Here is a 14,524-nt window from a genome sequence, read left to right on the forward strand (position 1 = left end):
GGGGATATGGTGGTGACTGCAGGGGACACTGTGACCTTCCTTCCCCTCTCAGTCCCTCAGTTAGGGCCAAGAAGGATGCCCATGGTCAAAAGAGAAACTGCGAATCAAGTAGGAAGAAAGGGAGCCCTCGGGAAGGCACGCCGGAGGAAGCGTGCGCAGCTGCGGGGATGTGCACCGAGGAAGCGTGCGCGGCTGCGGGGATGTGCACCGGTGCTGGGCCGGCTTTAGAGGGATTAGCTGGGAGGCAGGAGGCTGAGGAAGCTAATTATAAAGTTTGTGCAGAGATGAGAGAAGATTATAAGCCCTCTTGTGCACCAAGATTTTAAAAATGAGAGCAGAGTTCTTTCCCCGAAGACGAATGGGGATAAATGGTGAGTAAAGGTAAAAAGGGAGATGTGGGCGCTGGCTGGGCTGCGGCCGAGGAGACCGTGGTCGCCTGCAGTGTGCGCAGCAACGAGGGTCCTGCTAAGTTTGAACCCCGTGTAATCAGGGGAGACCCCTCGTCTGATCCTGACTGCGTGCGTGGCGGCTGCTTGGCAGGCCTGGGCTCTGCGGGGCGGGTCTGTGAAGCACGGGTGTCATCAGTCAGCAGCACTTCTTGGGCCCCTGCTCTGTGTCAAGCAGGGGGCTGGGTGCCCTGGGGGGTACAGGTTCTGTGCCCCATGCCTTGGGGTAGTTGGCTAGGAAGGGTATAGGGTGTGGGAAACATTGGGGCTTGCCCCGGACTTGGGGGCTGGAGAAGCCTCCACAGAGGAGGCCAGCCGAGGCAGGGCGCAGAGAACGCGGGCCGCCCTGCAGGCAGAGCCCCCTAGTCAGGCAGCTGGGTCAGAGCGGAGGATTCCTGCAGGACAAGGCAGGAGCTGCAACTCAGGGCGGAGAGGGCCTTGAATCGTGCAGTAAAGGCCTGGGCTTTTTCTGAGGACACTGCAAACCACCCGAGGGGCTTGGAGCTCTGGAAATGTCCCGAGAGAAGAGGGTTTTGGGACAACTTGGCTGGCTGGTGCACAGAACAGAATGCCATGTGGTGACCTGGGCAGGAAGAGCCTGCAGCTGGCTTTTGCAAGAGTCCCAGATGAGGCGATGGGGCTCCACCACGGCGGGAACAGAAGCGAACGGTTGGACGAATGGCCTTGACCTCCACCATGGCGGGAACACATGCGAACGGTTGGACGAATGGCCTTGCCCCCGCACAGCTGGCCTGCAGCCCTATCTCCCACGTTGGTGGCAGCAGGCTGTGGTACTCACCCGCAGGGTGCATCTTCCAGAGACTTTGGAGGGATGCAGGAGAGCATCCTTGTTCTATTAAAGCAAACCTCCCTGTATAATGGAGAAAAAAGCACGGCATCAAGTGTGGGCATCCTCTTTGAGTTACGAGTCTCCTTGTCTGCACTCCGCCCTCAGGGTTTGGGACGAGGGACTCTGCTCCGGCCCTCCCACCTGGCTGCTGGAGGATGTGAGTGCAGAGAGCCTGGACTCCCCCATGTTCACACGTGACACTTTGCTCTGAGAGGGAGGGCAGGGTGCCTGGGTCTCCTGACCGCTTGTTCGGTATTCTTATGTCCCCTTATTCACCCACCTCCTTAGGAGGTAAACTCTACGCTATTCAAAGGAGTTCAAGGTGGTAGAAGAGGGTAAGAGAAACAGCAAGAGAAAGGAGAGGAATAAAGGTGTACTGACGCTTGCTCTGTGCGCGTAAATTCATTGAATCCTTGTAACCACTACGCAGATCAATACGGCTGCATGTTACCAAAACACAGACTATGTCACCAACCTCCTGGATCACACAGCCAGTAAGTGGGGGGTGAGGGTTGCGATTTGAATTCAGATCCTCCCATGCCAAACCTTTGGCCGTCCTTCTACTCATCAAAATGGATTAACCTGCCTCTACAGGTTTGAGTGGAGCAGATTTGGTGCGGGCAGGGAGCGCCTCTGTAACGAGGGGGAGGAAATGCACAGACCCGCTCTCTGACTTTCCTCTTCCTTCGATCCGTTTCAGCTGCCTGGTCCTCCACACCATGAACGGCACCCCGAGGGATGCCCAGGCCCCCGGACAGCGCGAGCGCCTCCTGCCTTCTGTGGCCCGGACCCCCTCTGTCACCCAGGTCATGCCAGCCAAGAAGATCACTTTCCTCAAGCGAGGGGATCCCCAGTTTGCTGGGGTTCGCCTGGCCGTTCACCGACGCGCCTTCAGGAGTTTCGGGGCCCTGATGGACGAGCTGTCGCAGCGCGTGCCGCTCTCCTTTGGGGTGCGCTCCGTCACCACGCCCCGGGGCCTGCACGGCCTCAGCACCCTGGAGCAGCTGCAAGACGGCGGCTGCTACCTCTGCTCCGATAAGAAGCCCCCCAAGACCCCCAGCGGGCCGGGCCGGCCACGGGGGAGAAGCCCTTCTCAGCAGTCACGGGGTTTTGAAGGCTGCTGCGAGGCACCTGGAACGGCTTCTTCCTGCAAAAGTCTCCGAGCCCCGAGGAGGATAACGCTGGTTAAGAACGGCGACCCTCGATACCAGCAGACAGCAGTGCTCAGTCACAGGAACACCAGGAGCCTGACGGCCTTTCTCAGCAAAGCCTCGGACCTGCTGCACTTTCCCGTGAAGCAGGTGTACACAACCGGTGGGAAAAAGGTAGGCTGTGGGGTATGACATTTCCTTAAAATGTTCCCTGGACCTCAGCTCAAAACACTTAGGTGGAACTGGGAAGTTATTCCTTTAAAAGAGGCACTGATTGCCCTGCTACTAATTAAAGGTGAATGGAGTGGAGACATTCAGTCAGTTAATCAAACAAGGAATTGTTCTTCATATTTTCAGCTACCATTTAGCAAGTGTTTAGTACCTGTTCCTTGCACACTTTGTTTTCTTACCTAATCCTCTTAGCCTATTTTGGTGAGAGTTCAGTGTAGGAAACAGAAAAGACTCCAAGTGCTTTAAGCAGAAAGCAATTTCCCGCAGGGCACTGGGGGGACTTTCACATCTCTGGAAAGCTGCGGGAGCGAACTCCAAGTTGGGTGTGCAGGATCGGCTCCCAGCACCCTGCAGAAAGCTACTAACTCCGCTGCAAGCCACTGTGACTGGGCTGAGAAGGACCCCTCTGTAGCGGAACCGAAGCTTAGAAAGCTGGGTCGGCAACCTGCCCCAGCTGCATCTTAATGCCCAGGGACACCAGCCACTGCTGCCTGAGCGCCATCGCCCCCCGAGGCCCACAGACTTGCTTTGTAGCCACACACAGCCAGAAGCAAGAAGAGACAGTGTCTGCCTCGCTTGCCACCCCAGGCTTGACCCACCTGATGGAACCCGATCGGCATCCGGCCTAACTGGCAAGAAGGCTAGTGGATGTAACTTTTGCCCTCCTGGGTTTTGCTGAACGTGAATGTAACCCAAGATGGGCAGGCTGGAGGATGGAGGTTGATTGATCTAACCCACATAAACTCTCACAGTCTAGTCCTACAGCTACTGACACCTGTATACGCCACGCTACTTAAATGTATAACAGCAGCTACAGCAGCGCGTCTCCACCTAACCATGGAACCATCCCTCCTACCATCGAGACGTATTCCCCTGCTCCCCAAAGTTGCATCCGTGCTGTACCATTCTCTTTCAGCTCAGTCACGATCCCACCTTTCTACCCTCTATCTTAAGAGCCCTTTCTTTCATTTCCTTGTTAGTAAGCATACCCTTCTAATTGGAGAAAATGAAAAAGAACAGATTCTGTACTTTAAAGATGGAACGAAATCCCCCAACGTCGCTAATTATAACGTAATGCTATAAATTGTGCAAATCAACAGATAGGCAGGATCCTTGGGGCCAGGTGAGATTTTTCTAAAAGCAGGGACCTGCTTCCTGGAATGCAATCCAGCACTGATGTTGCCTGCACGACCCAGCCTGGGATGCCATGATGGTGGGGGGTAGGGGTAGGTGGTGGGAGGATGACCCACGCGTCCGGGCAGGAGCCTAGAGAACCATTGGAGGAGGGAGAGAAAGGCCATCTGTGCCTTGTCTTTCTCTGCTCCACTAGGGGCAGAAGCAGAGGCCCTGGGCTCAGATTAGACTGGAAAGCACAGATCAGACCCAAGAGAGGACTCTGCCTGGAAAAAGTGTGAGATAGTGACTCAGGTCTCCATATGGGAGCCCTGGACCTTCTGTTATGGTTGCTCTAAAAAATACACATTCCGGAGGGAGGAGTGTGGGCGGGGAAGCAAGTCAAAATCTTCTTGAAGTCTTTTCCACCTGAGTATCAAGAATAACCTCTAAACCACAGGCCTTGTACCAGGTGGAGGGAGGGCTGTAGGTAGAGAAAAAGATCATGGTGGGAGGACCTCAGCCCCCGCCAGTCATGGAGGTGTATTGAGGAGTGAATGGGATCCTTCCCTTGGATCAGAAATCTGGGGTGAGATGTGCAAATATCAAGAAAGGGACCAGCGACAGTGGATTCTCCCTCTACCCATGTCTTGCTGGACAGAAGCGGGTCCTGCAGACCACGCCTCCTGACTCAACACTCTGCTTCCCCAGGTGGACTCTCTGAAGGGTCTGCTACACAGCCCCTCGGTGCTGGTATGTGCCGGTCACGAGCCCTTCAGACCTCTGGCAGCGGAAGATGTCAGAAGAAATGGAAGTGAACCTTTATCTGGGCAGACTTCAAGGAGGAAAAGCGGTGAGTTTGTTCCGCAGGACCCCCAGCCTTATTTGCACTGGATGGTGGTTTGGTAGGGCTGGGCAGATATCCTTTCTAGAGAATTAAAAAAACCTGCCTTTGGCTCCGGGTCTGGGGCACCCCATTTGTTTAGGGGTCTCTCTTGCCTCTTTCTCCTTCTCATCACCATCAGCCTTAACTAGGTTGAACATTTGGCTGGGCTGAGAGAGATGGGAGTCTGGTATTTAAACAGGGATTAAGAGATCTTGAATGTTAAGCTTCTAGGATCTAAAATAAACTTTGTTAAGAACCATAGTGAGCATGACATTAATGGAGGCAGTGAACCATGGGTATGTGGTCTTTGCATCTTTCAAGAGTCATGACTCTCTTAGGCAACCGTGAGGACCCAACAGACCAAAACAAATGATAACCATTGATCATCTATCCATCCATCAATCTATACAGCCAACCAGCCATCCATCCAGGTGCCAGAGGTAGCCTTCATTATTAAACAACAACAACCACCACCACAACAAAAACCCAAAAAGCAAAATTATTGGAATGACAATGGGCAAATTTTGGCGAGTAAACAAAATAATATCCTTTGTGAAAAGCTATGAAGAGAAAGACAGCAATGGTTTCGGTGATTGCGTCATGCTGGGTGTTGGATGTACAAAGGCCCATCAGCCACATCCCCTCCCCTGGAGGAGCCCCAGTCTCATCTGGTGCTTATGGAGGAACAGGACTGAGCAAATCCTTCTCCTGCCCAGATGGACTCAGGAGGTCTGCTCTTCCGCCGGCCATAGGCTCAGCCTCTGCCGGCCCCTCCCTCTTGCCAAGCATTAGCTCAGGAGATGAAACGAGAAAGTACCAAGGGCTACGTTATCTCTCGGGATCGTGTCTTTTTATCCCCAGTGACCCCCTCTTCTTCTCTTTTTCATGGCTGAGGGGCAGGCTTAGCTACCACGACCTGCTATCCTGTGTCCAGGTCCTTCCTTGCAACCATTTATCAACCCCAAATCTTGATGAGTGTTAAGATGATAAATCATCACTAATAATTGCAAAGCAGTTTACAGTTACAATCAGGTGTGTCTGCAGCAGCTTATCGATTTTTGCTTCCTGTGCCGTGGGTGTGTGTGAGCAGAGCTGGAATTTAGCTCTGGGCACCGACGCTCTGCAGTCAACTCTACTGTCTGTGGAGAACCTGCTTTGCGCCAGCGACTTTGCAGGAAGCTTTCCATGCGCTGCCTGACATCCTCAAAACAAACCTACCTGTTAGATACCATGACTCTTATTTCACAGCTCAGGAAAGAGTTTCTGGCAAAGCCTGCACAGCTAGGAAGTGGCAGGGTCGAGACGGAACTCGGACTTCAAGCTCACCTCGCTGGGCTCTGCTGGTTCACACCCTGGCAGCTCCGTGAATGTTCGTCCTAGCATGGTTTCTGTCCTTCCTGCTGGTTGTGGAGGTGGCAGGGGTATACAGACCGTGGAAGGCTCATGACTGGCCTTGACTCTTCTATCCCGAAGCTCTCGCCGGCAGCTCACTATCTTTCCTTCTTTTCTCTTGCTTGTCATCGTGCACCAGGGAGCTGGGGGCCCAAAGCCAAGCAGAGCGTGATCCACGCGCGGTCCAGGCCAGGCAGCGGGCCGCGGCGGTTCTCCTTGCTGTCGGAGAGATCTGGGCTCGGTGACCCCTCGGTGCCTCTGCAAAGTGCCTGCACGTGCCCTGCTCCTGACGGGAACCCTCAGGGCACACCTGGCCATCTCAGCCCGTCGGTAGCCGGTGAAGACATTGAGAAGAACGTGCGCGTGAACGAGGACGGCAGCTTGTCCGTGGAGATGAAAGTCCGCTTCCACCTACAGGGGGAGGACCTGCTCCTGTGGTCCAGGAGGGTCGGGAGGGCCAGCGGGGAGGGCCCTGTCCTGGGGGAGGCAGATCCCCTCGGCTGTGTGTGGAGTGGCCCCCCTAGGGACCCCTCGGAGCCTGGGGCACAGGGACTGGGGCCCTGCGAGGCAGGAGGTGTGGGAGCCTTTGACCGAGGCCGGTGGCAGCCGGGGTCTAGATATGAGATCTGGATGAACCCCCTTTATGCCCCCCAGGGAGAGCAGACAGCCTCTCAGAGGAGGTCTGGGCTGCCCCAGAAGTCCCACTCCAGGAACCCCAGGAGCCAAGGGGTCGCCAGCAGGAAAAGAAGGAGCAAAGACAGCGCCAGCCCTTCCTCCAGTGACAGAGCCCCTGAAGGCTCTGAGACCAACTCTTCTTTCTGCTCCAGGTCCCTGGAGGATGGTGTGGGCAGCTGTGGCCCACGTCTGGCCTCGGGGGCTGGTGAGGGCACAGGCGAGGGAGCAATGCCGGGCCGCAGGGAGCACCGTGGCTGCCTGAAACCGGGGACCCGAGGCCCGGCAGATGCTTTTCCTGACTCCTCGGCAAGTGGCGGGTCTCACGAGGAGTCCAGTGAAAGGGGTGAACTGCACCAGGGCCGCCCCAGTAAGAAGAGCTGGGCTGTGACTTCCTGGGGGGCCACCCAGGGGGGAGGCCCCAGCTCCCCCGCCGTGAGCCCCTCGTCTGTAAGGAAAGAGGGCCCATGGGCAGAGGAGAGTGGACAGGGCGCCGGATACCCCCGGGCAGCCTCTGGGGAGGACGCAGGAGGCCACCGTCCACCTTCTGCCTGTGCGTCAGCCCCAGGCAGGAGCAGGAAGCAGCAGAGCAGAGCCGGCACCCTGTCCTTACCCAGCGTTTCTGTCCTCAGCCGCGGGTCCCAGAGGGGCCGCCCCGGGCAGCACCACCACCCAAAGGACACCCACTGCCCACTCGACTTGCCTGTGTCCAGGCCAGTGCCGGGGCCTCCCAGCAGAGGCAGGGCCCGCCCAGACAGCCCAGCGCCTGGCCCTTCGGAGAGCCCACACAGCCGCGGGAGCCGGGCCTCCCGGGACCCGGGGCCCTGCTTCTCCGCCTCTCTTTATTCCTGGGACACGCGAGGGTTCAGCAGCATTCCCATCACCCCTGTGAGCAATTCTGACTGTGCTTCCAATTTCCACCCCCCAAATTCCCCCGCTGCTGAGACCGAAGGGGACCCTGAGTTCAGGGCGTGTTCACCAGCTCCCACACCTTCAAACACGTCTGACTCTTTCAACTTGCAAGCTGATGGCCTGGGTGAAAAGGCAGGGGGTGACAGTCCCAAGCCTTCCTGGCCCTTGGTCCTGCCAGTCGGGTGGCCCGAGGGAGGGAGGCCGGGAGTGCACGGGGCCAGCTGCTGCTCGCAGCTGGGCGCATCCCCGGCCCTCGGGTCCCCCGGTGGGAAGACGCAGTCGCTGCCAGCCTCCCAGCCTTGGGGCGGCCAGGGCCCCTTCTCTGAGGCCTGCTTGGTGTGCAGTGGGTACTGTCCCGTGCCTCGCAAGCCACGGCCCTCGGGCAAGAAGCATCCTTTGCATACCCTCAGCCACAGCGAGGGCACCCACAGTGCTGATGGGGAGCCGGGAGGGACCGAGGCAGGGGAGGAAAAGCCGGACGTCTGGCGCCCTCGGCCCCCTGGCTCTCCGGGAGGGGCCGCGGGGAGAGCAGTCAGAGCCGTGAGAAGGGGTGGCTCCCACCGCGGTCCCAAGCTCGGGAGAACGTTCCAGGAGCAGGTCTCGGGTGGAGGAGACCCGGAGGAGCAAAAGGAAGGTGGCTACGTGATGCTGGGCGCCCTGCCCCGAGCCTCCCCGGGAGCCGTGGTCCGTGAGTGGCTGAGCAACATCTCGGAGGAGCCCGTGAAATACGAGATGGCGGACGAGGGCGAAGACCTGGCTGGGCGCAGCCCGGAAGGCCCCGAGGAGGACCCTGTTGACCAACATCCCCCAGATGGCCTGGAAGGGTCAGTGCAGGCCAGACAATTGCCCCTGGAAGGGGCGGCCAGTGAGAAAGCAGAACCAGATGCAGCCCTCCCAGGGACGGGCAGCGCCAGTCCCAGGTCAGGAGCGGGCCTGCCTTGCAGTGGGGTTTCGGAAGCCTCTACGGAGGCCGGCAAAGGCAAAGTAGCGGCTGTGGACCGTGCGATGGGCCAGTGCGTGCTCCCCAGCAGGGTCTCTTCCTCCATACACATCATGAAGGCGCTGATGGGATCCAGGCCAGGCCGGCCCAGCAGTGTGCCCGAAGTGTCCAGCTCAGTGGGCAGGAGACTCGGCCGCTCGGCCCAGGCCCTCGTCACCTGTCTCGCCAGGCTCCGCTTCTTTGATGATGACCTTGGGTCTCCCGCTGGCAAAGTGAGGTTCACAGACTCTCCTCGGTACCAGGAGCTCCTGAGCACCTTGCAGGCCCTGTGGCCGGGGAGTGGCCTTGGGCACAGAGAGCTGGACTCGGGCCTCCAGGAGCTAGGCTGGGGCCAGGCCCTGCCGGCCCTTGGGTCCCACGCTGCAGCTGAGGACTTCACGCCAACGTCCTCCTCTGGTGTGGATGTTGGCAGTGGTTCCGGAGGCTCGGGGGAGGGCCACGCGCCCTGCACCGTGGACTGCGCCCTGGTCCCTGAGAGGATGGGGCTGCCCTCAAGCATCCCCTGCCAGAGGACTGATTCCAGAATCTCAGGGAACCCAGAGGATCCAGGAAACCAACGGCCGAGTGGTTCCGAGGCTGGTGGTACCTCCAGTGAGGACAGGGCCGAAAGAAACAGTGGGGAACAGGCGTTGGGCAGTGACCTGGACCAAAGTGTTAAAAACACGATGCAAGAAGAGGGGGTACAATTAGAGGAAATAAAAGAGGAAAAAGAAAGAGCAGAACTGCAAGAAGAGGGTGTTAAAGGGTTTCCCGAAGAGGAAGGAATCACAGGACGAGAATCGTCAGGGGCGGGCTCTCAGGATGGGGCGGGTGCCAGGGAAGACAAGAGCCTGCAGGAAGAGCAGGGAGACCCCACCTCGGCCACGCTGAGCCCCCCAGGGAAGAGAGAGAGCCCGACAGAGCGCCCTAAGAGCCTCGGGGAGAGTGACCCAGACGCCAGCGGGAGTCAAGGTGGCCCCAACGCTGAGCCTTCTTTGGAGAAGTTGTCCACAGCAGCTGAGACAGGCTGTGGGCAAACCCAGGCCAAGCTTACCCAGGGGGCGGAGGAGAGGGGCACTCCCACAGCCCGCAGAGGGCCTCTGGACCCTGACCCCCTCTGGGTGTCCAAGTTGCTGAAGAACATGGAGAAGGCCTTCATGGCCCACCTCGCCACGGCCACGGCCGAGCTCCAAGCCCGCTGGGGCCTGGAGAGCAACGACCTGCTGGACCAGATGGTGGCCGAGCTGCAGCAGGACATGGGCCGGCGGCTCCAGGACCACATCGAGAAGGAGCTCCGCAAGGTGCAGAGCCGGGCAGGGGGCACGGCGCCGGGGTCACCCAGGGAAGCCCTCCACTGGGAGACGCCCCTGCAGACCAAGCAGTACAGGCAGCACCTCCAGGGCCTGAGTGACCTCTCAGCTTCCTCCGAGCACATGCGGGGCCGGGGGCCCCCCTCCTTCTCCCTGGAGGACATGCCAACCTTCAGAGGAGTCCTGGGGACCCGGCTCGGGGAGCAGGTTGAGGAGGAGGGGTTCTGTCCCTGCGAGGCCTGCATGAGGAAGAAAGTGGCCCTTGCATCTCCGAGGGACGCAGTGCGGGCGGCCAGTGCGCCCGTCAGAGAGGCCTTTGACCTGCAGCAAATTCTGCAGAAGAAGAAAGGAAGATATGTGGACGGGGAGACCGCAGAGGCGGCCCCTGCAAAGAGGGGGATGGAGCCCCTCGAGAGGGACCCCTCGGGGACGGACCCTGTCCGGGGAGCTGACGGAGGCCCTGAGCTGGGATCAGGCCAGGGCCCCGGGGTGGAGGTGGGGCACGAGACCCTCAGCAGAGATGAAGCCCCCCGGGGGGCAGAGGAGGGGGCAACTACTGAGAAGAGAGAAAGGAAAACAGACTGCTTTGTAGGCAGCTACCCAGACGGGGTGGGGTGGGGGCAGCAGGGTGTGGGCAGGGAGGAAGGAGACCCGGAGGTGGGCTCCGGGGCTGAGGACACTGGGGCGGGTGAAGCCCCGGGAGGAGGTGACCCGAGTCCAGGAGGACAGAACGCTGGTGCAGAAAGTGCAGAGGCCCAGGGAGCTGATGGGGAGCAACAGGCAGAGTCAGGAGGAGGAAATCAAGGTAAGAGAGAAGCGCGCCCTCAGCTTGGCCTCGGACACCGCCAGTCGCGTGAGGCTTCTAGAAACAGCAGCCCAGACCAGGAGGGCAGGCCCACGCCGTCCCTGGCCCCAGGTGCAGACTCTCCCCGCCAAAGGTCAGGCCTCTCGTCCTCCAGCGCATCATCTCTGGGGAACTGCTCTCGGCTCTCTCAGAAAAGCTCCGAAGATGAGCCTTCAGACAGACACACGAGGAGCCTTGAAGACGAGGCCAAGGGCGTCCCTGATCCAGAGACAAAAGTCACAGGCACGTGTCCAGAAAGCTCCCCTTCTGAGCAAGACGGGGCCCCCTCAGGCTCGAGGATGCCAGAGCAAGGAACAGATGAAGGTCCGACTCCAGAGCAGGGGACAGAGGGAGGCTCTGACTTAGAAGCTGAGAAGGTAGTGAAAAGTCTTGCTTCCACAGAAGTGATGCTTAAAACCCTCCCCATGGACAGGACAGATGGCTTTGGCCAAGACGACTTAGATTTCTAAGGATCCAGCTGCAAGACAGTCCTGAGTCTGGAGCTCAGCCTACTGGAGATGCATAAGGGACATGGGCGAAGGTCAAGGACTTGCCAAGGACATGGCCACCCCACACTGCCCCAGTTCTAAATTCTGGGGTTTCCAAGGCCTGTCCACCAACCGCGTGAAAGAGGGCCATCCCAGATCTTCCCCATTATACAAGGTCAGCTGCCCAGCATTAGCCTGCTGGGCCCAGGAGCATGGAACTGCCTGGCAACCGTCCAGGAGAGGTTCTGTTTGTGTTTGTTTTTTGCTGGTGAGTGTTTCCCTTGTTCTTTGCCTATTGATCTCCAGTTATTTCTCTCCTTGGCCTCTCCTGGGCACTGATGTCTCTCGACTTTGAAGTGCTTTTTTCTAGTCTTGACTATATTTGGTGACTCTGCAGACGTGAAAATTTGGGAGAAGAGGATAAATTCAGGATCACTGGACAAAGTTTGTTCTCAGCCCCAAAGTCCAAGTGTCTTTCCTTAATTCTTTTCTTTTTTTGGAATGAAAAAAATTGGAAAATGCAAAAGCAGAAAGAAGGAAAAGTAGTCACTCATAATCCCACCCCTCAGGGATGACTCGTGGTAGCATTGGATGTATTTCTTTCCCATCATTTTTCTAATTATTTGATAATTGTGCTCATCCTTTTAAACTTCTTTTTTTAACATAATGAGAATTCCCCGATTAATCTCAAAATCTTCATAAACCTATTTTTAATACCTGAATAATGTTTTTAATGCCCAAATAATATGAGATAATAAAATGCTTTTTCACCATCTCCCTTTTGCTGACCATTTGGGTGGTTTCCATTATTTTTTCCATATATATATGTGTGTGTGTATATATATATATTTTTTGTTTTCTTTTTTCTTTTTCTTTTTTTTTTTTCCCCTGAGTAGCAGATGATTTCCTTAGGATAGATTCCCAGGCATGGAATTACTGGATCTAAAGATATCGACTTTTTTAAGGCTCTTGATATCTTCTGTCAAATTGTTTTTCTAAAGGTCTACTAAGTTGTACTAAGTTATATCACCTGGTCTGCCACATTCTCAACCGTGTTTGGTAGAGTCATTAAAAATGAGAAATCTTTTGCTAATTTTATAGGGAAAAATAGTACCTTATTTTAATGTGGAACTATTTTAGCTATATTTGATTGCTAATGAGATTAAAGAGTTTTCTAGTTTTTTTAAAAGCCATTTGCATATAAATTATACATGTATGTCTTATACCCATTTTCAGCTGGAATTCTAGCTTTTTTTAAACAAATTGATTTACACATGTCCTTTACAATTTTTAAACATTCTGTTCATCATTTTTGAGATTGAAAAAATGCCCTTTCTCGGCAGGCTTCTCCAGGAAGCCTTGGACTAGGGCTGTCTGGATCGGGGGGTCCTTAATGGGGCAGAATTTCCCGCAAGGGTTCTCACCAGCATACAGGACCACTCTGTGTGTTCAGAATTTTTAAAGCGGAGGTCTGTGCTACAAGAACAGGTATTGTTCACTGGTTGTTTAAATGTAAATGTTCATGTAAAAAATAAAGAAAATAAATACATTAATAATAGAAAATAAAGCAAATGTTGGGTGTAGGCTGTGTCCTCATGCCCAAAGTCATCTGCCAAAGTCATCTGTTCTGTTCTGTTTCTTTACTTTTCTTTTTTTTAAAATTTGTTTATTTATTTATGGCTGCGTTGGGTCTTTGTTGCTGCGTGCAGGCTTTCTCTAATTGCGTTGACGGGGAAGCGCGCTACTCTTCACTGCAATGCGCGGGCCTCTTATTGCGGTGGCTTCTCTTGTTGTGGAGCATGGGCTCTAGGCGCAAGGGCTTCAGTAGTTGTGTCTTGCGGGCTCTAGAGCACAGGCTCAGTAGTTGTGGCACACAGGCTTAGTTGCTCTGCGGCATGTGGGATCTTCCCAGACCAGGGCTCGAACCCTGGTCGATGTCCCCTGCATTGGCAGGCGGATTCTTAACCACTGCGCCACCAGGGAAGTCCCTGTTCTGCTCTGTTTCTGAATGCTGGAGATGTTCTTAATAAAATTTGACATGTTTTTAAAATTTCTTGTGGAGGCGAGTCTTTAAAGTTTTTACGTTGAAAGTATATATGAAAAAGAATATATATATGTATCTGTATAACTGGATCACTTGGCTGTACACCAGAAACTAACACAATATATATACACACACACACGTACGTACGTATGAACTGGTATCTTAGCCAGAAGCCCCCAGTGAAACATTGCATTGTGAGCTTGGATTAGATATGGTGATATGCAGGATTGTCTAGAACTTGTTATTATTAGTTGACATGGAGCATCCACTGTGCCCCTCTTCTGTGACTTGAGGTCCTCAGTCATTTCCTAAGAGATGTTCCAACCTCTTTGTTTCATAATCTGCTATCTCCCCAAATGACAGAGACAGCCACCACTGGCACCTACTGACCCGGCTCTTCACTAAAATGGCGTGTCCACCTCTGGTCAAGAGAAGGCAAGGGAAAGAGGGTGGGACTTGGAGTTGGATGACCAGACTCAAATTCCAGTGATGGCATCTCAGGTGCAACCTCTGTGAAATGGACCAAGTAATATTTTGCTCACTGCATTGTTGAGAAGTAGATGAGATAACATATGAAACTTCATTACATGTGTATTGGGAAAATACCAATATTTTAATTAGAACTGCTAAGTTTTCAATGCCTATGATGTATCAGGTACCACATGAACATAAATGATCTCATTTAGTTTTCTCAACGTGTCCGTGAAGTAAGCAAGTCGACAGTTATCCTCATTTCAAAAATGAAGTAACCGAGGCGGAGGAGTCTTAGGTAAACTTGTCCAAGTTCACGCAGTTAGAGGCAAAGCCAGGATTTAATCTCAGATATTTCAGACTCTGAAGTCCACGTCCTTTTCCACTGTATCATTTTTTTTTCATTTTGATTTGGGTTCCCTAACTAAATCATTTAGCTAAAGGTGATCAAAGATTTGCTGAATGAATTTACTGCAAAAGAGTTAAGACTTAGGAAAGTAGATTAGGTGGGATTTTTTGTTCAACCAATTGTATTACGCCCTTAGTAATGTTCTAATTACATACAGACATTGGGAGCTTGAGATAACCTGGTTTTTTAAAGCTAAGAGTTGAACTCAAAAGTTTTCTAGCCACAGAATTCTCCTTTTAGTTACAAACTCATCTTCTTGAAGCCTCCAGGAATTGGGTTGGCCAAAAAGTTTGTTCGATGCTATGGAAAAACCCGAACGAACTTTT

General features: G+C 54.6%; 1 protein-coding gene across 1 annotated transcript; it reads left to right on the plus strand.

Annotated features, from left to right (window-relative positions):
• Nucleotides 1-2,015: 2,015 nt before the first annotated feature.
• On the plus strand, nucleotides 2,016-12,019 carry RP1L1 (RP1 like 1). Its single transcript, XM_049711338.1, has 3 exons — nucleotides 2,016-2,621; nucleotides 4,503-4,644; nucleotides 6,209-12,019. Exons 1-3 carry the CDS (start codon nucleotides 2,016-2,018, stop codon nucleotides 11,254-11,256), a joined length of 5,796 nt encoding a protein of 1,931 aa, XP_049567295.1. The 3' UTR covers nucleotides 11,257-12,019.
• The last annotated feature ends 2,505 nt before the right edge of the window (nucleotides 12,020-14,524 follow it).

This window comes from Orcinus orca, chromosome 6 (genome assembly GCF_937001465.1).
Source record: "Orcinus orca chromosome 6, mOrcOrc1.1, whole genome shotgun sequence".
Classification (NCBI taxonomy): Eukaryota; Metazoa; Chordata; class Mammalia; order Artiodactyla; family Delphinidae; genus Orcinus; species Orcinus orca.

Excerpts from the sequence above, each read along its gene's own strand:
- RP1L1 (XM_049711338.1), top strand. The coding sequence starts at position 2,016 with ATGAACGGCACCCCGAGGGATGCCCAGGCCCCCGGACAGCGCGAGCGC. Across the intron at positions 2,622-4,502 it reads ACACAACCGGTGGGAAAAAG|GTGGACTCTCTGAAGGGTCT; the intron begins GTAGGCTGTGGG and ends CTGCTTCCCCAG. Across the intron at positions 4,645-6,208 it reads GACTTCAAGGAGGAAAAGCG|GGAGCTGGGGGCCCAAAGCC; the intron begins GTGAGTTTGTTC and ends ATCGTGCACCAG.